The following is a 27326-nucleotide window of genomic DNA, read 5'->3' on the forward strand; positions in this document are numbered from 1 at the left end:
AGTAATTTTTTGACCTGATACTTTTGTACTTCTAGTGAAGTTTTTTTTGGGAAGGTACTTCCAAAGGTACTTGTGTCATTATTTTACCCAAGCGTTAATACTTCTGCTTGAGTGTGGGTTTAGGCTGCTTTACTCACCTCTGCTTGTATGTGTTGCAGGAACTTGGACAAAATGAAGAGGTTTTACACTGAAAAACTGCTGGCCAGAGGAATAATTACTCAGCAGGGGCTGGAAGAATTTCAAAGGTATGGGATGAAAGAGAGAATTATTGAGGTGCGGTTCCAAATTAAAGGATGCATTGGACTATTCTCTGAAATTTATTTAAAAAATTGCTTATTGAATTTATCATAAGCTTGGTAAAGATCAAAACCAGCCAATTGATGTCCCTGTTTCATTTGCGTCTATATGATTAAAAGAGAATTCCACCAAGCTGTAAAAAAAATCTGCACAATTAATTTAAGATGAACAAAGTCATTCAGAGATGTTTGAGGCATAATCCTAGAGAAACTTACTGAGTCAGAATTGTTCACATTGGACACAAACTAGACATCTGAACAGTTTAAAGTCTCTAAATGCTACATCATAAAGTGCTTTTCTTCTGAGTCTCAAAGTTTTTTGATACAAAGACTAACTTTGGCCTGTCTCAACATGTTCCATCCTCATCAGCAGAGCTTCAAACTCAATTTAGTAATTAAAACAAAAATCTGAAGTAATTTTTTGCACCTTTTTGCCAGAAATGTACTATTTTTCAAGAAGGTAACTGCAGTAAACACCAGTACACACCACTGCACATTGCTGTGTGTCCTAAATCCATAAGTGGACACTCAGAAATGTCAAGCATCCCAAAAGCTCACAACATTATAAACCAGAGGTTCACAGCCAAGAGGTGAGAGATGGTTGTCTAAAAAAGCTTTGCAGGCTGAGTTGAGACACATGCTGAATGGATTTAAAGAAAGTTTGACTGCAGTGTGTAACACAATCATTGAACAGTGATTAGCCAAGCAGTTAAAACAGCAGCTTATTTCACTAATACACGTATAAACAATAAACAATCATTAGCTTACTGCGTCACAGAGCGCCCAAATATAAGGTGCTGACTCAGAAACGCTATCTGAAGTACTTATTTTGAACCTTTATAGTTATAGATAACTAATAGCTAACTAACATTACTATTCATACAACAGCTTTGTAGCACGTTCATTAGTTGTGTGAATTGATCTAACCATTTGACTAACCAATTAAAAAGCTCAGCTCAAACTCTTCTGTAGCAACAATGGTGTCTGCTTTATTAGCTGAAAATATGGAATTTGAATAATAATCTTTTGTATTTTCACCTTCAATCATAACACAAAGGTAAGTCCCTCTTTGAATTTGCATATATATTTGCTCCCTGCAGTCTGTAGCCTGTAGCTACCTGATGTGTTTGTGTTGTGTGCATGCCACCACTAGGGGCTCCCTGCTTTAGTTTTGGATGATTGATGGCCCAGGTTTTGTGTTTGGCTGATGTTATTTTTCCTCAATTTTTTTGTTGCAGCTCCTCTGCCTGATTTAACTCAGTGGGCCTTTAATGTGATAAAAGTTGTCCCTGTCTTGAGTGGACACATGCTTTAGAAGGGTGTTTAACTGTTGTTGCTGTTCATTGTTGAAGGGTTTATGTTAAACCTGCTTTCTCATTGAATTGTTACATAGCTTTGCTGATTTTACTCTAGCCAGCCTAAAAATCTGTTTATGGTTTTGCATAATGTACAACAAGAATTCAAACTAGCTTATTATTTGTGCCTTCACAAACTCTAAATGTTTTGCATGCATCTGTTTAATGCTACTGTATCATTGTCCATATCATTTCAACAACCTGATTGTAAATGAATAAGGAAGGTAGCCTAGCTATCTTAGCATCTTCAGCCTTCTCAGCTAAAGTCCTTACACAATTAAATCATTTTTCCTTAAAGCTGCACGTTGTCATGAATTTAGGAACTGGCGACCTCTCTGGTGGAAATATGTACGAAACGTATATAACAACATTTTGTAAAATGGTTTGTACTGCTGTCCCCTTCTCTGTACAGATTAACCTAAAACTCGTAACTGAGGGGAAACGTGTGGATATGTTAGCTGCTTCACCACAGATAACTAATAGCTAACATTTCTATTTATACAACAGCTTTGTAGCATGTGTCCATTAGTTATGTAAACCTCCACTCAGTCAGATATCTGTTTAGGCAATGTTAGCCAAGTATCTTATATATTGGTCGAGTTTACGAAAGGAGACAGATGGTAAAACTGTAAATTATCTGAGAATAATGGCTAGCTTAGCTCATCAAACAATAGAGGACGAACTCTGAAGCAGAAGAAACACCGTTAGCCAGTCAGCTAATATTAGCAATTTAACAACATTAGCTATACAGCTAAAACAACTTCACAATTACAAGGGTACACTGCATTACATTACAAGAGTAACATTAAATTCCACAACGGTAATAATCTGGCTGGCTATTTTCAGCAGCTAGCAAACAGCCAACATAACTTACCTGTCCAGCAAAATCAGTATCACTCCTGAGTCCCTTTAGGTCACAGAGCTGTTGCCACCTCTGAAAATATCGATCTTGGTCTTTTTTTTACTATTTAATTATTTTATGTCAGTGAATATTTGGTCAACGTACAACTTAATTTAGTTCTAACTGAACAAAAACACTAAATTATTGGTACTGCTCTGAGAAATCATTATTTGTCATTTAATTTCCAAGCCCTTCTTATAAGTGGCTGGATCAACAAGTTTTTGGCCCGTGGGCACAAATATTTGTAAGGCCTCTAACTGGCTACCTTTTTTGGGTGGTATGAAGCGTGTGTCTGCTCTTCACAAGAACAACATTTTCTCAAATAAAGATGAACAGCTGGAGCAAGAATTGGACATTTTATATTTGGCGTTAGAAATGGGAATCCTCTACTCTGCCAAAGTATCAGGTCTCGCTTTTACAGATCCTCCAGGTGCAACTTTTCAATATCTGGAGCTTCTAATTCTAAGTATATACACTCACTAACTCTCTGCTAAACAAACTGAAAGTGGTAATGGCAGATAATTTAGCAGTTACTAAGCAGTGATTGGATTAAAAAAATGCTGATATTCAGAAAATACGTGGAGATCAAGACATCAGGATTTTGATTGGCTATAACACAATGACAAATTAGCTGTTTTTTGTGCTGTGGTGCTAGTAAATTTCCCATGACTATAGGCACTGCGAGTCAGAACGGCTGTTTAAGTTTTGTCATAGTTGCTCGCTAGGGTCCCCTGATGGCTTGGGATTGGGGGACCTGTTGGATGATCGGGACCTGGTCTCAGCCACAGCAGTTACTGCCACTTATAGAATTCTTTTTGTTTTCATAACTCATCAATTCAGAAATGAGAAACTTGTGCCACAAATCTATATTTATATTAAGAATGGATCCTCACTTGATTTAGAGAAACTAATAAAGACACTTTTATACCTACCGTGCTTTAACTGACCGATTACTTGACGAGTTTTTCATTTGAATTTGAATTATGTAATTACATTAAGAGAATGCAGTGAAATGTGTGAGGGTCTCCATTTAGAAGGTGACGCACTTTTGGATTATTTTTCATCTTTTATTCTTTCTGTGTTCCCAAACTACAGGATCCTTGAAGAAAACATTTTGAAGTTATTAAAATTGGCAGGTGAACGTGACGTGCAGGACTTGTTGTGGTAGGACTTTTTTTTGTTATTTATTCATTTATTATTTATTTATTTATTGATTGAACTAATACCTGTTTGTCTTGTCTTATACAGAAACTATCATTACAGACTAAATTTGTATTGAATAATGGGTACTGGATTGGCATTATCTATAGTGTATTTGTTAGATGCAAAGCACCTTATGGATGTGGCTTGTAACTCATTCCCTCATAACTCACTCAACTCAACTCAACTAAAGTAAAACTCACTCATTAACTAAGTAACTAACTAACTAAATCAAGTATCAACTCAATCAAGTAATCAACTCAAAGTATCTACAACTAACTTACTAGCTCACTGGCTCACAAATTAACTAGCTCACCCAATCACTTTTTAACTAGTTAACTAACAGGCTTAAGATTTTCCATAAAGTAGCAAGGTGTTAGCACTAAAATGTACTATATGGCCAATAGTATGTGAATAACTGACCATCACATATGAGCTGGAACAGGAAAGGGCCTTCCCCAAACTGTTGCCACAAAGCAAGCATCTTTCTAAAATGTCTTTGTATGCTGAAGCAATTATTCTTCAATGGCTGAGCCCAAACCCTAAAAATAGCCCCAGACCATTATTCCTTCTCCACCAAACTTTACTGTTGGCAAGAAGCATTCTGGAGGGTTGTGTTCTCCTGGCATCCACCAAAGCCAGATTTGTTCATCAGACTGCTAGAGAGTGAAGTGTGATTCATCACTCCAAATAACACGTTTCCACTGCTCCAGAGTTCATGGGCAGCTTCAGCCAATGCTTGGCACTGCGCATTGTGATCTTTGGCTTGTGTGCAGCTGCTCAGCCATGGAAGCCCATTTCACAAAACTCCAGATGCTCAGTTCTTGTGCTGATGTTGCTTCCAGAGGCAATTTGGAGTAATACAACAGAGAATAGGCCATTTTGTATGTGCTACATGCTTATTGCACATACATGTGGTGGCCTTGCTCTGTGAGTTTGCATGGTCTACCATTTCGTGGCTGAGCTGTTGTTTCTCCTAGACATTTCCATTTCATGATAGTAACACTTAGAGTCAACTGGGGCCGATATAGCAGGGCAGAAACTTTACAAACTAACTTGCAAAGGTGGCATGCTATGACAGCGCCATGTTTAAAGTCACTGAACTCTTCAGTACTTCCCATTCTACTGCTAATGTTTGTCTATGGAGATTGCATGGCTATATGCTTGATTTTATACACCTGTTAGCAAGTGTGTCTGAAACACCTTAGTTTAATAATTAGGATAGATGTCCACACATGTCTACTTTTGGCCATGTATTTGAATCAATTACACTGTGTCTGTGCTTAAGTACTGATTCAAATATTTGTAATATTTTATATTAGCTGTTATTAATCTATCCATGCTCCACCCAGTGTGGTCCAATGTGTTCTTGAATAGCATCCGTTTTGAGGTTGGAAAGATTGGCAACAATTCAGTTAAAACAAATGAGAAATCATAGTGCACAACACATTGTTTGACAAAATAACCAATCATCATTTGATCACAAGTTCTACATTAATGTTGGAAGTGATTGTTACACGCTGTGATAAGCTGGCATATGCTAATGTAGTTTCTTATATATGTCCACCTGCAACACTGTAAAATTTCCAAACTACAGTAGGTATGCATCAATGCAGAAACTGAGCATTAACAGCTAATAATATGCTAAAAACTGCCAACTCTGTGATTTGATTACCACAGTGAAACAATTTTCCAAGACTTCACGTAACTAGAAAACTAGTTTACACATTTCCAGGTTTTCCAGGACATGTGGTAACATGTCAGTTTCCAATCTGCCTACTTTTGATTACCTACAACAACATTGTTAAACTCAGTAGCGTAGCAACTGAAACTGTAAATGAAATATTATGTTAATTGATGAATTAATTTATATGTGCACTACAATTTCTAATTAACTTATCCAGCCGTGCAACAGTTGCTATTAAAGAATAGGTTTGTGGGCAGAGCAGAAACAGATCGATTTCTAAAAATAATGATAACTGATCAAAAAAAAAACAAAAAAGTTTCTGAGAAGTAAAAGACAATAACCAGGAATTTGTTCCGGAGCAGTCATGTCATGAAACAATATTCAGATTCTTCAGCCTTTTTAATGAACATCCGTACACATTATGAGGGAAATGCTGATTCATATTCTTCTCAATATTTTAGGAACCCTTACTTAATTTTGGACTGAATGCTAATGACTCTGCTAATGGTGAAGATGTGCTATTCTTTACAATTGTTTTTTTTTTTTTTTCAGGAACTTGTATAAAGCTTCTGTGGTGTTCCTCAATTTGATATATTCTCGCCTGAATGAGAGCTGGAACTTCATATCTGTGTGATATCTTACACTGAAAGAGAAGAGTATGCTTTTAGAGAGGAATCTGTAGTTTGTTTTGAATCAGCGTGTAAACGCTCACACAAGTGATCATGATTTCATATGTTATTCATTAAATTTTAATTGAAAGTTCTTACAAGGTTCACTCATGGCAAATATGAACTTCACAAAAAAAAATTAATGATAACTTATTGATGTAGACATGGCAGAAAAAGTGCATCTGTACCTACCTACTTATGCAACATCCTCTACAGACAGCAAACTTCTACACACTGTAATGCACAATTACAGTTTATTTACTGAATTTAATATATTGGAAAAAAAATAAACATAAAATATGACCTGTGCAAAGTTATACTTAGGTTTATAGCAAGTTTATACACTGACCAATCACTTTGTTAAGTACATCTTCTTACAATCTTTGTCTGTTTTATATGCTTCACTTACCATATATAGGTGCACTGTTACAGACTGTAGTCCAACTGTTTGTCTGCATACTTTGTTAGACTCCTTTCACCCTGTTCTTCAGTGGTCAGGAACCCCACAAGACCACCACAGAGCAAGTATTATTTGGGTGGTGGATCATTTTCAGCACTCCAGTGACACTGATGTGGTGGTGGTGTTGGTAGTGTATGTTATGCTGGTACAAGTGGATCAGACACAGCAGTGCACCAGACTGGGATTAAGGCCTAATGAGTCAAATAAACTCTAAGACCTCTGTTTAACTGAGCAAATAATGTTAAACACACAATGTTAAACTGAATTTGACTGGCTAAAATAACACACTTTCTTGGCAAAATGGTCAAACCTCCAGGAAATATTAAACAGATGGCACAGAAACAAACATTTCAATGTTAGCTACAACTTACAATCGGAAGATGAGATTTCTTTAGTCAATCTCTAAACAACCACCAAAAAAATCACACAATATAGGTATCAGTTTAAATCTATTCAACCTTCATTATTGCTGTATATCTGTGCTGTACTATCTGTTTTAAACAGTTTTAGAATGTGCCAAACTGTAAGAATAACAGCACATATTATATTCTCTTCTCCTGTTTTAGCAGATACATATTTGTATCACCCCCTCACCTCCAAACACCCAAAACATTTAAACATTTACCTGCTTCCTCTTTTCTCTTTAAGAGTGTTTGAAGACAGCATTGTCCCAAATGATGCCAAACTGGAAGCCAGGGTAACTGTCCTCTGCCACAGTCTATCTTTCACTGTAGAAGGATAGACTATGACAGAGCAGCTTAAGCCAGATATCTAGGCAGATAAACCATACTGAACTGAAATTGACTGTGAAATTTTCCATTCTGGCAACCACTTATTTATGGTGTCACATATGGTGGTCCAACCGAAATTTATGTCAAGACACTGTAGCATTCGTTGTACCAATTTTCAAAATCTCAGTAGGTAAGTCTTCCATTTTTTGTTATTTACACAATAACAGACATACTAATTACACATCCCTCTATTGATAAATGCTGTCTTACGCCTCCTGCTTGACATCATACGGGACAGTGTTGCATTCCACTTTTCTTACATTTGATCATGATCACAGAAAAAAGCAAAATGTTTCCGAGTATTTCAAGTTTATGTTTCAATTGAATTTGTGTATTTTCAGATGTTTCCTCTGTGAGATGTAGAGCATTTTGGGCATAAAATGAACTGCAGTGTCAAACTAAAGAAACAAAGCATGTTTCTTTAGAGAGGTGTGTGAAGAGTTGAACTTGATACCACACACACACACACACACACACACACACACACACACACAAATATATGAAACATTTATTGGTACACAAAAAACACAGATCAAATCAAAAGATGGCTTATCGACTGCTTATATACACCTATGCATACACAATACTGTGCAAAAGTCAGAGACCACTCTTTTCATTTCTTTTAATTTAATTTCCAGTCTAAATGGCCACAAGTTATTAATTTGTCAGATTTTCCTGAGGAGACTAGATATAAGATAACATCTTTGCTTAAGGAAGAGGAAAGTCAAATGTGAAATAAGGATATATTTAGGAAATGGGACTCCTAACAACCGTGCAAGACCTGGAAGACCACCAAAACTGTCGCCATCAGATAAACAGTGTTGGTGTTTCTATACATCCTTTGACAAATCAAAGCAATGGGTCTGAAAGGATGTGCAGCTGTCAAGAACCAATTTCTAAGACTGAACATTTGAGGTGTGGAAAAATATCCCTGCAGATTTCTTTAAGAAACTGAAAGCAAGTCTGCTGAAAATAAAGGAATTTGTAATGGCCACAAAGGCAAAGAGTGGACACACTAAAAACTGAACAAATTAAATAGCAACAGCAGTTTGTTGATTTTAAAAAAATGTTGATATCTTTTGAGCTAGTTAAAAGAAACTTTGCATTGATTTCCATTTAATTCTACCGCCAGCACACCTCATTTCATTTAAGGATTAATTAGCCACAGGGGGATCTTTACCTCACACTGGAGTCTAACAATTTCGGAAACGATACTCGAGCTGACAGCTGTTTTAAAGGTCTGTAGAGTAGGGCTATAGTACCAGACGTTTTTTTAACATCTCGGACTAAAAATTATATTGCATTCCTTCGCAAATGTTTTGCATTAAGATGCAAACGGTTTGCACTCGCTGGCAAAAGAGGTGCTTTACTTAAGCTCAGAGGTATGGAGCAGTTCACTGAATTTTACGTTGATCTTGGATTGAAATATAAAGATAGTGTCGCTTCTCAAAATCAAACATGGTTGTGCTATTAGTGAGCGCAAACTGAAACGTTTGCTGAGATCGAGTATTCTCGTACAGTAAAAGCTCCATTTACAGAGACTGCAGAGAACAATTGCTGAATAAACTCAGCATAGACTGGCGAAACTGGGAAAACAGCTTTTAACGTTAGCTATGCTAAAACAAAGCTCTAATGTAGGCAATGTCGTTGGGCACCTCTGGTCCTGCGTTTGCTTGCTGTCTGAGGAGCATATATTTTGCGAGGGAACGCAATGTCATTAACTTTTTGTTAATTATTTTTTTTAATCACGGCCCCTTAAGGGCTCCTTGTGAACTCGTGTCCAACCACTTTTAAATGTTTTAACGGTCACTGTCACCACTGAAGAGCTCCAACATGTATTCATACAGCAGGACTGTTTTAGTGAATTTGACAGCCTTGCATGATGTTTAATCTACTGTTTTGCTAACTAACTGTTGCTAAATGTACTCGAAGGCACACATTTGCACCGAACGTTATATCTAACAGTGTTTGCAGTTAATATGGCTGGTTTACAGTCTGAAATTATTGTTCATAGTTTATGGTGTATCTGTATTAAGAATAGTTTCCCAAATCACGGGTTTCTATAGCCTTTTACCTCCAAAACCACAACAAAACTGTATTTACAGATAAACTGTAAGCTTAGATCGCCACCGGTGTTAAATGGCTAGCTAGCTTACAGACACTCGCAATAAACACAGTAATCTCTTTAGCTAGGATTAGCTGGCCAGACAGAAGCTCCTTCAAAATGAAGTTGAGTTGCGAAAAGCAAAGATTTCGTGTTTGACAGTTGATAATGATGCTGTTTTCTCTAGATAATGTTGAAAAAAGTAAAGATGACATTTGGATAAAGTATGTTCCTCGTTTGTGCTGGTAAAGTTCTCCTTTTTCTTTCTCCTCTAAACTCGTCGTCTCTGGAGTTTTTTTTTGCGGCTGGGAGCTGTTCTGTTTTGATCGGTATAACTATTAAATTTAACCGTGCTTTCTTCTAATTGGTTTATGAGATGATACACTTATAATTTATTTTTACATTTAAAGTAGCGAAGCAAAAGCATTTCATTAAAAATTAAATGAAATAAGAGGAAAAGCACTATGATTTAATTCTATTCCAGAAAAATGTACTCAAGTACAGTAAAGAGAGTAAATATAATTGGTTACTTTCCACGTCTGGTAGCTTGAAATATATTTTACTGTAAAATTCCAATGTAAAATTCACACAGCCAACACACTTGCACAAATATGTGCACTAGGGGGCAGTAGTATCCAAACCAGAACATATAGAAAACAAAAAGGAAAGTTTTTTTTTTTTGTTTTTTTTCATATTTAATACCTCAGTGAAACATGTCTGACTGTGTAAGTGTTCCTAATCGCTCAGGTGAACTTAAACATAAAATATGAAAGGGAATACACTCTAATTAGATTTTATTCATGTGCATTTCTAGGGGTGGGAGACATATATTTGAGGAAAATATTTATTTCATGATCAGGTTTTGGTTTCAATCATTGTACTTCATATGAAGGTTAGATTTTTGTTAATATGGTGAAATAAAGATCAAAAGTATAAGCAATAATTAATGTTTTTACAGCCTGTTTTGCTCATGTTTACCAAAGGTGCCAGTATTTGTAGTGGGCACTGTTTTTTCAGGAATAGACCAAGGCTTCATCTGTGTAAACAGACTCTCTCGGTGAGATTCGCAGACAAATTTTTTCGCTAAATGGAACAAGCACTATGTTTCCATCAACTTTTGCCGTGAATTTTTGCACAAATCCCAAACGATGAAATGAAAATGTATTTAAAAATGTTTGGGATAGTTGCTATAGTTGTTACAACTTGTATACCTTTGGCCTTCCTGACTTCCCCTTAAACTTAGAGCTGTTTGAGCACTTTCCAAGTGGCTGTAGCCTTTTCTGGACATCTTTGTCTCTGTAAGTTCTGAAAAGTGGCAACATTTCAGATCTCGACAAACACTTTATCCACTAAAGTTTTGTTGACATTCACATCATTATTACCTACAAATTCCATAGCCTAGCTTTACACGCCAAACTTTTAGAAGCATTAAACTGTTTTTCATCTAAATACTTTGGTTGGAAGTTTAGCTAGAGAGAGAAATAGTATCACCTAGTTTGTTCTGGTGTACCATGTGACACCTTGTCATAAAATAAGGAAACAAACACTTTGGTTTATATTAAAATTTGCAGACTGCAATTTGTTTAAACTGTACTTTTGAATCTACATGTAAGTTATGTAGTGTAATGTTGTGTTATTGACAGAACTGTATTAGCACTTCTGCAGGTCTTTTACTTTTGTCCTCTGGTTCAAGTCCTCTAGTCATGAAATCTGCTGACGGTTTCAGAAAATCTTATTTTGTAAATTCTTATCAGTGACTTGTTTACAAGTCCAGACCTGACTATAAGAGCTGGTTGCTTTTGCTGACCAGTATGTGATTGAGATAGGACCACTAAATTTCAAACTACACTGTGTTCCCTGATGGTCTGAGTACAGCCTTTTGAAATTTTTCCACAAATGTTGGGACTGCAATGATTTGTAAATCATTTAAACCTTATATTTCATTGAAAATAGCACAAAGACAACAAATCAGATGTTGAAACTGAGAAACTTTATTGCTGTTTGAAAATTTTATGCCCATTTTGAATTTGATGCCAACAACACATTCCAAAAAAGTTGGGACGGGGGCAACAAAAGGTTAGTAAAATTGTGTAATGCTCTGTAAAACACCTGGTTGTTAAATGGCAACAGGTGAGTAACATGATTGGGTATAACAAAGCATCCCAGAGAGGCTGAGTCTTTCAGAAGTAAAGATGGGGAGGGGCTCACCACTCTGTGAACGACAGCATGATTAAATAGTGCAACAATTCAAGAATAACATTTCTCAATGTAAAATAGCAAAGAACTTTTGCTTTTCATCATCTACGGTACATAATATCAGATTTAGAGAATCTGGAGAAATCTCTGTATGCAAGGGACAAGGCCAAAAACCAGTATTTGCTGGCCGTGATCTTTGGGCCCTCAGGCGGCAATGCATTAAAAACAGACATGTTTCTTTAGAGGAAATCACTGCATGGGCTCAGAAACACTCTAAAAGTTAAAACTCTAATATATAAACAGGATCCAGAAACGCTGCCACCTTCTCTGGGCCCGAGCTTGTTTAAAATGGACTGAGGGGAAGTGGAAATGTGTCCTGTGGTCTGACGAATCAACATTGAACATTTTTTTTTTTTTTCATGGGCACTGTGTCCTCTGGGCTAAAGACCACTCAGCTTGTTGTCAGCTCACAGTTGAAAAGCTAGTATTCATGATGGTATAGGAGCGCATTAGTGCACATGGCATGGTTGATGTGTACATTTGTGAAGGCGCCATTAAAGCTGAATGATATATACATGTTTTGGCAACATATGCTGCCATCCACACGACGTCTTTTTCAGGAAAGGCCGTAGCAGTCCAGATCTGTCACCACTGAAAACATTTGGCGCATTATGAAATGAAAAATATGACGAAGGAGACCCTGAATTGTTAAGCAGCTGAAACCCTATATCAAACAAGAATGTAAGAACATTTCACTTTCAAAACTACAGCAATTGGTCCTCCTCAGTTCCCAAACGCTTACAGAGTGTTGTTAAAAGAAGAGGTGATGAAACACAGTGGTTAACATGTCCTTGTCCCAACTTTTTTGGAATGTGTTGTTGGCATCAAATTGAAAATGGGCATATATTTTTCAAAAAGCAATACAATTTCACAGTTTCAACATCTGAAATGTTGTCTTTGTAGTGTTTTCCTTTAAAAATATGGTTTACCTGATTTGCATATCATTGCATCCTATTTTTATTTACATGCTGCACAGCGTCCCAACTTTTTTGGAAATGGGGTTGTACATATAATCATGTAATACTCTAAGAATCAGAATCACTTTGTTTCACCAGGTGTTTTACACAATTTGTCTCAGTGTGTGCACACATGTATGACATGTAACATACTGAAAAGATCAGACATGCACACAGACTGTTAATGAGTATTTAACTGAAGGAAAAATGCAATAAAAAAACTATAATAGAATAAGAATATAGAATAATGCACAATAGAGAGCCATGGAGAGGAGGTAAAGAGATGTGTGAATAAGTACATATGCAGAAAACATCTACACGTATGCAGATTTGAGCAGAAATATACTATAAAAACAATGTTATTTAAAAATTATATACAGAACATTACAAAATGATTTGAACATTTGTAAAAATTTAACATTTGTACAGTTGGGCAAATAAGCATTACAGTGGAGTTACTGTAATACAGTAAGGGAAGTTTGTCCGTTTAGATTAAATTTAAAGTGAGAAGTGTCCGCTATGGTTAAGGAGTGCTACTGCTCTGGGGGAAAAGTGGTTAGCATGTCTGGTTGTGCTGGTTTTGATGGCCCTAAATCTTCTGCCAGAGGGGAGTGGCTGGAAGAGGTGATGTCCGGGATGAGAGGGGTCAGCTGTAATTTTGCCAAAACACTTCATCACTCTGCTGTTGTGGATGTCCTGAAGCATTGGCAGACTACATCCAATGATACTCTTCGCTGTCCTGATTATGTGCTGGAGTTTAGCTTGTTCTTGTAAGGTGGAGGAACCAAACCAGATGGTTATAAATGATGTAAGGATGATCACTGTATAGAATTGGATCATCAGGCTCTGCAGCAGGTTGAATTTCTGTCTCAGGAAGAACATTCCCTGCTGAGCTCTCTTGGCGATGGAGACCGTGTTCCTCTCCCACTTCCATATCCCAGATCCCTGAATATGGTGGTGGCCAGGAGCTTGAGTGAATCCACAGTGGAAACCACAGAGCCGTTGATGGTGAGGGTATGTAGGTAGGGAGGGTTGCGCCTGAAGTCCACCAACATCTCTACAGTCTTTTGCGTGTTCAGCAGGTGGTTGATGCTACACTAGGAAACCAGCTGCTTAACTTCCTTTCTATAGGCAGACTCATCACCTTTGGCCGTGAGGCCCATCAGGGTGGCATCGCAGGGGATCCAGCAGAGGATTTGTAATGGTCTTCAGTACCAGGTGTTCAAAGACCTTTGTAACTACAGACAGGGCTACTAGTCTATAGTCGTTAAGTCCAGTAATGTTTGTTCTTTTTGGGACTGGGATGATGGCGGATGAATATTGTCCTTGGTGCATTCACATCTGCAGTAGAACTCATTCAGGTTGTTGTTGAGCTGGTGGTGGTTCAGGAGAAGGGAAGTTTTTCTCACCTTGTAGGTGGAGATCTCTTGGAGGCCCCTCCAGACTGAAGCTGGGTCATCAGCAGCACTGTGTCTTTTCAGCTTTTCTGAGTATTTCTTCTTTGTTGCTTTAATCCCTTTCTCCAGCTTGTATTTTGCCTCTTTATAGAGAATTCTGCCCCACTACTGAATGCTGCCTCCTTTTCCCTCCAAAGCTGAGTTCAGCTGAAAACCATACTTTATCATTGCTTTATCATATTTTACTTGTGTTGTAGTTGAAATGCAGCTCTCCTCTCAGAAACTGGTGTGACGTCACTGTGTCTGTATATCCATCTAAGCTGTCTGTCGCCTTTTCAAAAACAGTCCTGTTTGTGGATTAAAAGCAGCCCTTTAGCTTTTCAATGTCTCCACTGGTCCACCTGTTCACTGTTGTAATGACAGCCTTGTTGATTTTGAGTTTCAGCCTGTTAGTTGGGATGACGTGAACAGGACTGTGGTCAGAGTGACCGACAGGTGCATGCATGACGGTGTGATAGGCATTTTTAACAGTGGTGTAACAACGATCCAAAGTGTTCCCTTACATACTTTTTTTGCTAATAAAACACTATATAACATTATGATAAATGCAAAATAACAAGTACAATAAAGAATAATATTTGCTTTTAATGAACTACGATATTTTTTTGAGCTGGTTATGAGAACAAAGTTCTTTACCTCTGAAGAACTTCTCCTTGATGCTCCCAGTCATTGTGTGTATTTATTAAACTCCATCACCAGCACAACTCATTTAAAAAAGAAGTACCAAACCAGGTATTAGAGGATAATTACAAACAATACTTAATTGCCTCAAGGAGATGAGAACAATAAAAGTCATGTCAGTCATGTTTTAGCTCTTCATCAGTGGTCATTTTCTGACCACATGACCATGTTTGGCTAGACATTTGGTTGACAGACTATTCTTAACCCAGCGGTGACATTAAGGTTTAAAATAACTTTTTAACACTGCTGTGCCCAAAATACCCTTACACCAGCACAGCATACAGTGTCATGCCACTGTCATAAGTATTACTTTGCTGTGAATAGTCCACCCCCAAATAATATTAAGTCATCAGTGGTATATAGTGGTAAATAACCCCTTCCTGCAAATCAGGCAGTTCTTGGCCACCATCAGCAGAAGTCTTGCTTGCGAGTGTGAAGCCATGATCACAATTACCAACAAGCATTACTATTTACCAACACGCTAAGGAAAGGGCTAAGAAGTGCACTTAACTTTCTATTTGTTTTGACAGAAGCTAACTAGACTATATTTAAATCAAATAAATGTCAGATTCATAATCTTCACAAATTTCTACATTGCAACCACACAAAAAATGTAAAAATATAGCAGTAAATTGTGAAAATGCCACTGCAAAATCAAGCATTTTAGTCCACAACAATCACAAAGATTCGGCACCAAAGCCTGGTGGGACAGAATTGTATTGGTCCATTTATTATAAAAATTTAAAGAGCAGCTGGTATTCACAAATTATGTCAAAAAATTTAAGTGACAAAAGGTTTTATTGAAGCACCGACAGAAAAGTACTGTAATGTAAAGTAACAGTAAACACTGGGATTATGATTTTTGCTCACAAATTGGAAAACATAGTAAAATGTCTTTGTTTTACCATTATTTCAAAAGCAAAGGCTGATGAGTGCCTGGCTGTTTTGTGCAGCTTGTGGAATGTTTCTTTTTTAGAAAGTTACAAATAAATCTTTTTTTCTGTAAATCTTTGTGTTCCTCAACTACTGTCATAGATGGAAATCAATTAAAAGTTGATATTCTCTCATTTTCTTTGCATTTGACAGCATTGTGGAAACATATTGTGAATGTTCTGAAGTTTGGTGTGGAAGCCATTTTGCAAATTAAAAAAATAGATTTTGATGAAGTAACGGAAAGGTAAGAAACTAGTATATACGTTGTTGAATTTTACAATAATGTTAATATTATTTAATAACAAAGTTGTATAAAATATAATGGTTTAAGTAATAGCTGCCAAAATTAGATCTGTACTGATGTTAGAAAATATCAGTGGTGATATTTTAGCTGTAAATGCATTTTTAATATTTTTTATGACATCTGTTTTCTATGTAAGCATTGCTGTCTCTGTGTCTTCAAGGGTGAGAACCATCTTTCAGACAGTCAGTGAAAAGTTTGTTGAAATTCAAAGAATGGAGCGTGAGAAAGAAAAGGATGAGCTCCTTTTGCTAGTAAGGTAAGCTTCTTTATCAGAAGTATCTGTCATTTTAACATGTATCCTTTCTTTGCGAATGAAGAGAAGAAATCAAAAGACTTCACTCACTCACTATGTTTAAGCTTATGCTTATGCAGTTTTCACACTGATTCTGGCATTCACCAGTATTTTCGTATTTGGCATTTGTTCTTAGGTAAGAACAGAATCTATGCACACTCAAGGGCAAGAAGATGTGAAGATTTTTGCGATTTCAGAACATGTCGTGAATCGGACAAAGAACAGATTTAAGAAAAAAGAAAGATGGTTAGAAAGATGGTGAATAAGGCCCATTTTCTTTGGTTTCACCTAGTCAAACTAGCCATCTTAATGAACATCATGAAAATATTATGAAAATAAAATTACTTCACCTGACTTCCTGCCATAAAGAATGAGAAAAGAAAGAATAAACAAAATCAGAGCACTCTCTACATCTGGAAAATTATAAGTAAACACTATTATATACTGTTAATCAATGGTCTTTAACCAGTAGCGTCAAGCAACATCCACGAGCCGTCTAGCCAACAGAAGAATTGATGTAATTGATGGTAGGCAGATAGTAAACAGGTGCAAATCAGAGTAGACACTTGGGCTTTCAGTTGGGCTTAGAAGTCAAATTAGACTTTCACCCGTTTGTTTGTCAAATATTCCAATATATTGAAATGTTAGTACATCATTTTCAAGCTGCAAACAACATAAATAGGACACAAGACTGCATGACTACATTTTATGTCCTAAATCCACAAGACCAATTAGCATGAGTAGGCAGCATTTCTGAAAGTTCACAGTGTTATAAACAACAATTATGACTAAAATTAAAAAAAAAAAAGAAAGAAGTAAAGCCCAGGGGTAATTTTCTACCTCCGATCACTAGTAATGAAAACACACTGGTGTTTATTCTGATGCAGCAAGAAGGTCAGTAAATGGACAAAGCTGAAGCTTCTTACAGGTGCCAGAATGTTACTGCTGCACCATTTTAGGTGGAATAGAAAGTCTAAATAAGAAGCTGGCGAATACAGGAATCCAGTGACAGCATTTCCCTCCATGCTGGTGTTCTGACAGTCCAAACTTCTCCCTGAGGATGTGCAGTTCACACTGTAAGTGATCTGTCAGAATGAGCTAACAACACCCTTACAAACTTCACTAAAGCTCATTATCTTACATTATTAACATTCGTTTCTACAACATTCTAAGCCATATCTTTTTCTGTTTATCAGAAGGATTAGCAGCTACTTCAAATAAATATTGTTCATTCTACAGCTCATCCTCTCACAGCATTAGCTAGCTAACTACACACAACTGGTTTATTAGCTAGTTAGTTAAAATAATTTTTTTAAACACAGTTTTGGCCTGAACAATACAGCTGTCTGCTCATCCTGGAAACCTATTTATACGTAGCTTGTTTAATAAACTAGCATCTTAAAATGTTGCCTTTATTAACATTATTCTAAATCAGTGGTGAAGGCAACAATAAATTATTGAGGAAGCCTGTGAAAAAGTGGGAAGGCCAACTTGGTAAATGCAATTTCCAAATGCGCTAAAGTCCCAGAGTGTCAAATCAGGCTATAGACTATTCCTGACGGCAGTGGAATCATCTACCTACCTATTCCAACACTACTGCCCTATGGTGACAAAACAATAGCAATCAAACAGGGATGCTGGATTAACATAAGCCCAACCAAACTGCAGTACCATGTAGTATAAAGCATGCAACCGCTTACCACAGGCATGTTTGAAGATGACATAACTAAATTAAAATCAAACAAGTGAGATGTATATAGATGAGGCAAAAACACAGCATACTTAAAAATCTGAACTTAATTATCCTAGGCTAAAGCATACTGCCACAGCAGGCAGGCCCAACGAAGACAACATGACTGACGTAAAATCAGAAGCTGACATACAAAAATGAAGAAAACAACAAAGCAAACACAAAAATCCTAAACCTAGTCATGCTAGGCTAAAGCATACTGCCATGGCAGGCATGAAAAATCATCATGGTCAGTTAATGTTTTACCTGTGGTTACTGAATGCATTGAAGTAACATTAGTTGTTGGCTTTGACATTTTCACAAAGACCATTTACGCCTTCCTGGTAAAACAAGCACTATAACTACCAAATTTGCAGAAAACTGATGACAAAAACGTTTATAAAATTATTATAATATGTTTTTGGCTTTGGATGGGTAGAAAATAATGTACTCTATGCAATGGAATCTGACTTATAAAAACCCCTGTCGTGGACAGAAATACTTAGTATATTACATCCCACCATTGGTTTATTCATATTTTCAAGCAACTTGGAACCAATCAGAATAGTTTAAGCTATAATAAAATTACAGTTTGGTGAATATAAAGTTTTGCCTTTCTACAAAGTGCCTGTGTAAGCAGGATCCAGGCCTGTACGAACACATTCAAATTAGAATTCAGAGGTGTAACAGCCCCAGCTCTGATTCCTCTCTGCTTGTAGATGTGCTTTAAAGACAGATTAGCCACTGTCTGTTCATGTAAATTAAAACTAAGCAGTTAGCACTCTCTCTGTGCGTTGAGCAGCACTGTGATATGTGTATACTAAAGAACAACATTAACAAGTCAATGTAACATTGCCATTTCCTCCACTGCATTCCACAGTGTTATTTCCAGAGTGTTTGTTTTTTACTGGGAGAGTTTTTTTGAATGCTACAGATACTCCCGAATTGCAGGAAAAGTATAAAGACATTGAGAGGTGAGTTGTGCATTCAAACCACAATTACGTTACAAGTGCGAGCAATGAAAAAACAAATGTGATCTTATATATTGCATTGATTTACTGACCTGAAGCAAACCTCAATATTTTAGTAGTATTGGCCCAAAATAAAACAACAAAAAAAAGTCATCACACGTCACAAAATATTATAATGCCTTTAAAAATACTTACCAAAAAGTTTGCAGGACAACAAAAACTTGTCTGTTTTTCAGTGAGTAACAGTTTTGTAATGTACTTGGTGATTAAGAGCCTCTGTGGAGTTTAGTTAGGATAGTTGTGAATACATTTGGCAAGGCAATCTTTTCTTCAGACATGTTTTTTTATAAAAAATGGTTCTTCTAGGGTTCTTTAGTAAAGATAATGGTTATTTTCAAAAACCAGGAACACTCAAAGAACCACTTGAATGCATAACAGATTCTTGTTTGCCTGTTTAAGTGGTTCTTCTCTGTTATAGAAAACCCGCTGCATATGGTTCTTTGAAAACCCCTTTTTAAACATGGCTCTATATAGTCAAAGAATCCTTTTTCAGTACTAAATTTTATTTTGCTGTTTTTTTTCTATATTTTCTATAAGACTGTAGGTATACCAGTATACTTCTGTATTTTTTAGTATGCCATGTCCATGACTCCTTCAGACTTTTGAAAACCCAAAGTTCTCTCAGTCACCCAAACTGTGTCCACATCTTCATACATAAAGAATAAACAATCACTTTCCAGTTTAAAATGAAAGAAGGAAAATCTGAACAGTAATGCCGTTGTTTTAGCTGATCAACTACATCAAGGGTAAGTGGGAAAATGTGCAAGTTTAATTCTTTACTGAACCTTTCCTTTAATGGAGGGGACTCCTGCACAGTTTTGTGATTTTCTGCTCATGCACACTTGATTCAACTGATCAGTTAATTGCCAGGTTTAGGTGATGTGCTAGAGCAGACCAAATTGTGCCTGATTTCAGCCCTCAGTTCCCCACCTCTTCTTTAATGCGTATTAATCCAGAAGTAGTTACTGTAGTTAAACTACAGCCAAATAGATACAGTGCAGAACATGTTTGTTGTACTTGCTGAATCACTATATTTTGCATTCACAGAAAAATGAACGATGTTGAGGAAGAACTAAAAGAAGCACTAAAATCTATAATGGAATGGGAAAAACTAGATAATTTTATCAGGTACGTAATTCTTTAGTATTTTGATGGGCTTACAGACTTTTTTCTAGAATTTTCCCTCTAGCTACAAATATATGAACCCACTGATTCACAGTCCTGATCGATAGAGAGTCCAAACACAGAACTTTTTTCTGTTTACCCTGCACTTACATAACTGACTCAGCATATGAAGCTATTAATGTTTACCTGATGAGTTTAATCTGTGAAGTCACTGCTATTTTCCGTCACCTAAAATCACAAAAAATAATGTAATTTATAGGCAGAGAAAGAATACGCTACTGTTCAAAAGTTTGGAGTCACTCATTAAATTAATCATATTATAATGTTAGATTTTAGATATATTTTACAAATATTTAGGCATTTAAGATGTTTTAGATGAATTTAGAGAACATTAACTTTTTAGTAAGTTATTAAAAGATATATAAAGTGCTTCAATTATATATTTACAATCAATTGTTACAGAGTTTTTTCTAGTTCTAATAGTTGTTTGAAATCTGTTTACACAGATTAACCTGATAAAAACATGTATACATATATCTGCAACCGAATTATATCTGCGATTAAAATAATTGATTTAAAATTTCTGAACTGCGATTCAAAACTTTTAAATGGTAGTGTATCTGTCTGCTTTCTGGTTTATTTTTATTTTGAGCTCATTTTCATGGCTTCAAAGTTGACCACATGAAGAACGATCCCACTGTTAGCCCACTAGTGAGTAATGGGAACAGTGGAAGACTCCCTCTAGTGGCACGTTTTATAGTAATCAAACTTTATTCCACTACTTGCATTGTACTTTACTGGTACCGAGAGGTTCACAAGGACTGTAAGGTAAAATCTGTTTATTTTATATATGTATGTATGTATATATATATATATATATATATATATATATATGAAAACTTTTTTTTTAATTTACTTACTACAATCATGAGCATCCTCACAAGGCCTTGTGAAAAGGAAAATGCTAATGTGCTAATATTTGCTAATATGAGTTTAGATTTTTTTTTTGCGTAAAATTCTAGAGTCTAATGTTCAGCATTTGAGTTCTGGGGGAACCAGACACATGAGCTCCCCTGAAAAAAAACAAATGAAATTTTGGGGGGGGTTCTTGCAGTTTTAATAATAATAATAATAATAATAACAACTTAACAACTTCAAAGTTTTAAAATAAGTGTAGAAAATTTCAGGTCATAAAATGTCTGAAAAATGTCTTAATTTTTACTGTTTGTCACACCTCTTGCCGAGGACACCTCCTCTACTGGTTCCCTTTCTCCTGCCGACTCACTAAACAAAGTAGATACTTATTCATATCATTAGAAACGTCAGAGCTAAAACTTACACTTGCAACACAAAATACTACATTATAATATGATGAAGTATTATGCAGAATATCTGGGCAGTAGTTGTTTATTTGCTCAGATAAGCATTACAGTAAACAGATATAATGTGTATACGGCAATTTGTGTTGTTATTGTTTGTTAATATTGGGTGATATTCAAAACCATTTATCTTTGCAATTAATGTGTTTTTGCCCATTTTGCCTGTAAAAACGAGCAGAGAGAAAACACATCCTTTTTTTAAAAAACCAAAGTACAAAATCGTTAATTTTTTATTTATTTATTTATTATTCTTTTTTTTAACCTGTTTTCATGTTGTACGACTGTGGGCAGGTGTGCTGTTGTTCATTCGTACACCATTTATGAACAGCTGTGTGAAAGGGGGGTGTTTTCTGAGACGAAAAGACTGTATTTCAGAGCTGTGGACATAGGAACTGCCCTGGCAGGCAATGAAGAAGTTCAGTATTTTAGGTAAGCCCTCATTGTCCTAATACAGAATCATAGAGGATTGTGTTCAAGGCTACTGTTACGACTTATATGCAGTTGTGTTATGTAAAGTATATTTTTCTCCTTGTAATTTTTACTATATAGTCGCACTCTATTGATATTTCATCATGTATAGTTTACAGCAATCGGCCACCTCATTAAGTAGACGTGCCTTGTGTCTACACTCATTGTAGACACAGTGTTCATTGTTTCAGCTCTATGTACCCTATTGGTGCCCTCTGTAGATCTAAGATTACAAATCTGTTTCTCTGCAACATTTGTTAGTCTCCTTTTACCCTGACCTACAGTGGTCAGGACCCTGACAGGACCAGGAGCAGGTATTATTTGGGTGGTGGATCATTCTGAGCACTGCAGTGACACTGACGTGGTGGTGTGTGTTGCTCTAGTTTAAGTGGATAAGACGCAGCAGTGCTATTGGAGTTTTTAAATACCGTGTCCACTCACTGTCCACTCTTTTGGACACATCTACCTTGTTGGTCCACCTTATAGATGTAAAGTCGGAGGCTGTAGCTCATCTGTTGCTGCACAGTTTGTGTAAGTCGTCTTCTAGTCCTTAATCAGTGGTCACAGGGCACTCTTGGCTGGATATTTTTGGTTGCTGGACTATTCTCTGTCCAGCAGTGACACTGAGGTGTTTAGAAACTCCAGCTGCACTGCTGTGTCTGATCCACTTATACCAGCACAACACACACTAACAAACCGCCACCATGTCAGTGTCACTGCTGTGTCGAGAATGATACACTACTCAAATAATACCTGCTCTGTGGTGGTCCTGTGGGGGTCCTGACCATTGACAAACAATTTAAAATTGAGCGAACGAAGTATGCAGAGAAACAGATGGACTAGAGTCTCTAATTGTTGAACTACAAAGTGCACCTATATGGTAAGTGAAGCTAATAAAATGGACAATGAGTGTAAATACAAGGAGGTGAACTTATTGAAGAGGCCGATGAGTGTATATATTGATGTATTGTTTCCTGTTGACTTCACAGAGAGATGTATTTTGAGAGATGGAAGTCATTTATAGAAGAACTCAACACATTGGTAGAAGAAGAGATATACAAAACTCATTTCCTACTTCGACAAGTGTGGTAAGCTCACATGCACTACTTGCTAAAAGTTTTGAAGTTATTATAAAAATAAATGTTGTTTATTCACTCCACTTTTTCTTCTCCTCAGGGCTGTTGCATGAATGTTAAATGCCAAATTTGAGCCGTTCATCGACAAAGTCAATGCGGATATTGATGATGATACAGTACAACAGATGTCAACGTAAGGGATTTGCTAAAACTAAACACTACCATATGAAGTTTTATAACTGCATGCTAGGACACTTATTACATTGTGACATATTTTGTCTTTTGAACTCATTGTTAAGTGTTCTAATGTGACTGTATGATCTTGCACCTAAAACAGGAGTAACATTTGTATAAGGTGGACTTTTGCTCTTTGTGATGTACATGCAACCACGTACACCAGCATTCAAAAGTTCAATTAATAATTGTTACATAATAATAGCTTGTACAGTGTAGATTTAAATGTTATAAACTAGACACCAAAATGTAAACTGATGGTTTATTGACAATTTTAAGAATTTTGGAAACGTCAAGAATTCGTGATATGGTAATAGTAAACCTCTTGAATAGCGGCTTGATTGAGATTTGCTCACTGCTTTTTGAATATGTTGCAACAAATTGCTACAGCTTCCTACAAATAGTTTCAAAGCTACAGACTACTAGCATTGCATTTTGAACATCTTACACATGTGCAATGAAATTGGATTAATTTTACTGAAAACAGTGATCCAATATTTATTGTACATAGTGTAAATAGCTGCATTATTCTGATTTTGATACAAAGGACCTGTGTTAAATTTGTTGATTTTTGTTCTCACAGTCAATATTAATGATGGCAGAGATAAAGGATAATGGCAATGTATCTTTCATGTTTTTTCTGTGATGCTAATACTGGTTCACTTTTATCAGAAATGTAGCTGTGCTTTTAGGGCAGGCCTAAAATTTTAGTACACACTTCTATAATCTGAGAATAGCCAGTTTGCATTGAAGTTACTGTAGTTACTGAATAATGAGCCATAGTATGTAATAAGCCTGGGATGTGAAGTTAAGTAAGATTAAACAGGAACGTTTGCTGGTGTCTGTTTTGATGAGATGCTGGGTGGATTCATTTGAAAAATTATAGAATACACGTTTCTATAAATCACGCCTGAACAAGTGGGATCCATATCAAGAATAGAATCTAACACAGTGAGTGGTGGTAGAGATGGAAAATGAATAAAATGGCTGCGCACAAAGTGCCTAATTTGCAGGTACCTGAAGAAGTCAGATGATTTTAACTGAAAATCACTTTTAACTTGCTCAAATGACATAAAAAATATTATCTTTATAAAGTGTTCTTATACTGGTTATGCCCAAATTTTCCAATCTCTGAAAAGAGGAGTCACCTTGTGCAGCTGGGAACAAGTGATTGGAAACTACTGGAGTTGATAAAGACATGCAGGACAAACCAAAATATTTTCTGAATTGCGACCAAATTTTCAGGCTACCTTTGACAACTGGGTCCTGACAAAAGGATGGTATAGTCAATGGTAGGGGAGAACAAAGCAGAGCAGACAGAGACGAAGGACCACAGTTTTTAGATTCTATATCTAGCCAGGATGGGTGTTCCACCTCTCCATTAACCTTAACCAGTACAACAGCGCCCTAAAATTGGCTGCCCAATAACATGACTGGAGGTTAGGTAGAGCCATTCCTCCGCATATTTTTGGTCTCTGTAACAAGGCTTTGCAAATTCACGGGGGTTTCCCACTCCAAATGAAAGATGATACAATTTTGTTCAGCTGACCAAAAAATGCCTAAAAAGAACAAACTTTTTTAAGCTGCCCTTTACATTGTGTGAAAATTCTAGGATGAATGGACCAGTAGAAATGCTGCAAAATTAAATGTCAATAAATCTCATTATATTAACTTTCGTTAAAAGTTAAGAATGTTTTGTCTTTCTCCTGAAAACTAAGGATTTTGGAGATACAAGGATTTGTTTCAACAGCGATGATGTGTCTGCACTAATTTATTTGTAGCACATCTTGCAAGGCAAAGATTAACTTGTTGGAATTTTGTTTATCTAGGAAGTGGAGTAATATAAAAGAGAAATGCGTTAAAAAGTACTGACCGGTGGAGCACTTACTCGGGATCAACTGGATGAAGCTCAGAGGTCAGTGATATGTAGTGCTGCACTCTTCAATTTGATGAAATAACCTGTTCTGTAATAAATTTGCCACTAAATCTTTTGTGTATTTAAAAATAAAATGTGCTAATAGAGTATGATTTATTTGTTAGGTTTAATTCTACACATTCAATATAAAAACATATTTAAGCTGCATCTTAATGTGTCTGTTTTTAATTTGTTATTATAAACTGCAACTGTTCACACCTTCTATACTATTATGATAACGGCTTTCCAATGACAATAATAATTTGTGACTACTTTCTCTTGTAACTTACATTCCACTTCATTGCACCAAAAATAGTTGTTTAAATCCTTTCACTTATTTATTTACTTATGTTCTGTAATTTTGCATCTAAAAATCATGTGGGCTTTTAAACTGAAGTTTGTGAATATGTATGTAATGATCTCTTTTTGTGCTTTGCGGAGTCTTTCAGGATGATACAATGGGATTTTATGATACATATCTGGAGTTTACAAAAACAATGGATCCACAGAGAGTTGAAGATACATTTAAGTAAGATATGCTTTTTTTTCTTCTTATGTGAGAATGTAGTAGGGGGTGCACAGCATCAGTCAACTAAGAAATCCACTAGTCGGGCTGTTTTGCAGCAGTTAACTAGTCAAGGAACATGCCTGAAGTACAGTCGCATTAAAAACTGCAGCAAAGAGTCAGAAAAAGAGAACAGAAATAAGTTTTTGCTAAACACAAAGTACTTTTATTAGTATAAAAATACTCCATGAGATTAAACCAACGTGAAGACTGCTGAAGTTACGTAAACCAGACTGGGTGGGTTTCGAGATCAACCATCTTTAAGGAAAAGGGCCATTTGACTGACCACGCAGACCGGTTTACTGCGACATATTTCTACAAAAATAGACTTAAGTGAAGTGGAGCAGTGTCGGAAATTGCAATAAGGATCCGTCGCTTATTTGCAACCTGTAGTTCCAAACACAATTCAGGAGTAAATTCTAAAAATAGGACAGCATTAATTAATTAGTGACTAGTTCTCCATTTTACTTTGTAAGGCAGAATTGTCCAAGAACAATTCTGAGTCCAGGTCAAGACCAACTCTTAATAAAAGCAACATCAAGTCCAAAAGAGAGCGAAACCAGGTCAAGACCCAAAAATCAAGTCCTCCTCAAGACCAAGCTCCAATTAGTCTTTATCTCCTTCTGGCAAAAATTACTGGAAAATCAACACAAAACTGTATGTGCAAAAATAAACCCCATCAAATTCAAATCATAATAAAATACCTCATCTTTTACTTACAAGCACAAATGTCTGTGGAATGGATTGAAAAGTTTCTTTGCATTCAACACAAACACAAAATGAATGCAACCAATGCTCACTTTAAGCGAATCCACCCATTGCTCACTCTTAGTAAATGTTATGAGTGTCAGTGTCATAAAATAACATGAAAATGTAAATAAAAACAACAGCCTAGCTGTTGCTGTCTTCACAGCTCAATTAAGTCAATTAATTTACTTGATTACTTAAGTAATTGTCGTTTATCAGTTTTGGCATCAAACTTATATCAAAATATCTTCTTCTGTCTATTCTTTTCTGACAGAGATGAAAGTCAAACTGAAGCCTTCTTATCTATATTAGCAAACAAACTGTTCTAATCTGTAACACCACCCATCTGATATTAACAGCCCTTCCTGTCCTACCCTACTTGGATCATCTGCCCCTTATTTTAAGAGGGTACAGTTTATATAGAAAACTTGTGAAATAGGTCACCTCTGTACAACACTTTACTGCCAGGTCCACTGCTATCCAGTGAAATTTTGGACACATGATTTTCAAACTGTAAACTCCTGCCTTTCCTACCCAACATAACTAACTAATTTAACTCTGATTGGCATTATTAAACTACAGACACTGCTAGCTAGCTAGGTGCAAACATTCATCTTTAAGAGTCAACATAACAACAGTCAGTTAGAAAAACACCCATATAAATGGACAGACCCACTGTATTAACAACTGTTTTGCTGTTCGATTTAGCTTCCTCA

At 36.3% G+C, this 27326-nt stretch overlaps 1 protein-coding gene and 1 long non-coding RNA gene across 3 annotated transcripts in view; both read left to right on the forward strand.

Annotated features, from left to right (window-relative positions):
• The window catches only part of LOC118805986, a 37918-nt gene extending 30134 nt beyond the window's left edge, over positions 1-7784 (forward strand). For both annotated transcript variants that reach the window (XM_036567214.1, XM_036567215.1), the window contains 3 exons: positions 159-245; positions 3648-3716; positions 5992-7784. In XM_036567214.1, coding sequence (XP_036423107.1) covers positions 159-245; positions 3648-3716; positions 5992-6073 — 238 coding nt within the window. In that variant the 3' untranslated portion in view covers positions 6074-7784. The remainder of the gene's footprint in view (positions 1-158; positions 246-3647; positions 3717-5991) is intronic.
• Positions 7785-18382: 10598 nt separating this feature from the next.
• LOC118805990 lies at positions 18383-25509 on the forward strand. The gene is made up of 6 exons (XR_005007074.1): positions 18383-19044; positions 20149-20229; positions 21897-22034; positions 23063-23161; positions 23250-23342; positions 25213-25509. It is a non-coding gene; the product is annotated as an uncharacterized LOC118805990 (long non-coding RNA).
• The last annotated feature ends 1817 nt before the right edge of the window (positions 25510-27326 follow it).

The sequence above is a fragment of the Colossoma macropomum genome, unplaced genomic scaffold (genome assembly GCF_904425465.1).
Source record: "Colossoma macropomum unplaced genomic scaffold, Colossoma_macropomum, whole genome shotgun sequence".
Lineage (NCBI taxonomy): Eukaryota > Metazoa > Chordata > Actinopteri > Characiformes > Serrasalmidae > Colossoma > Colossoma macropomum.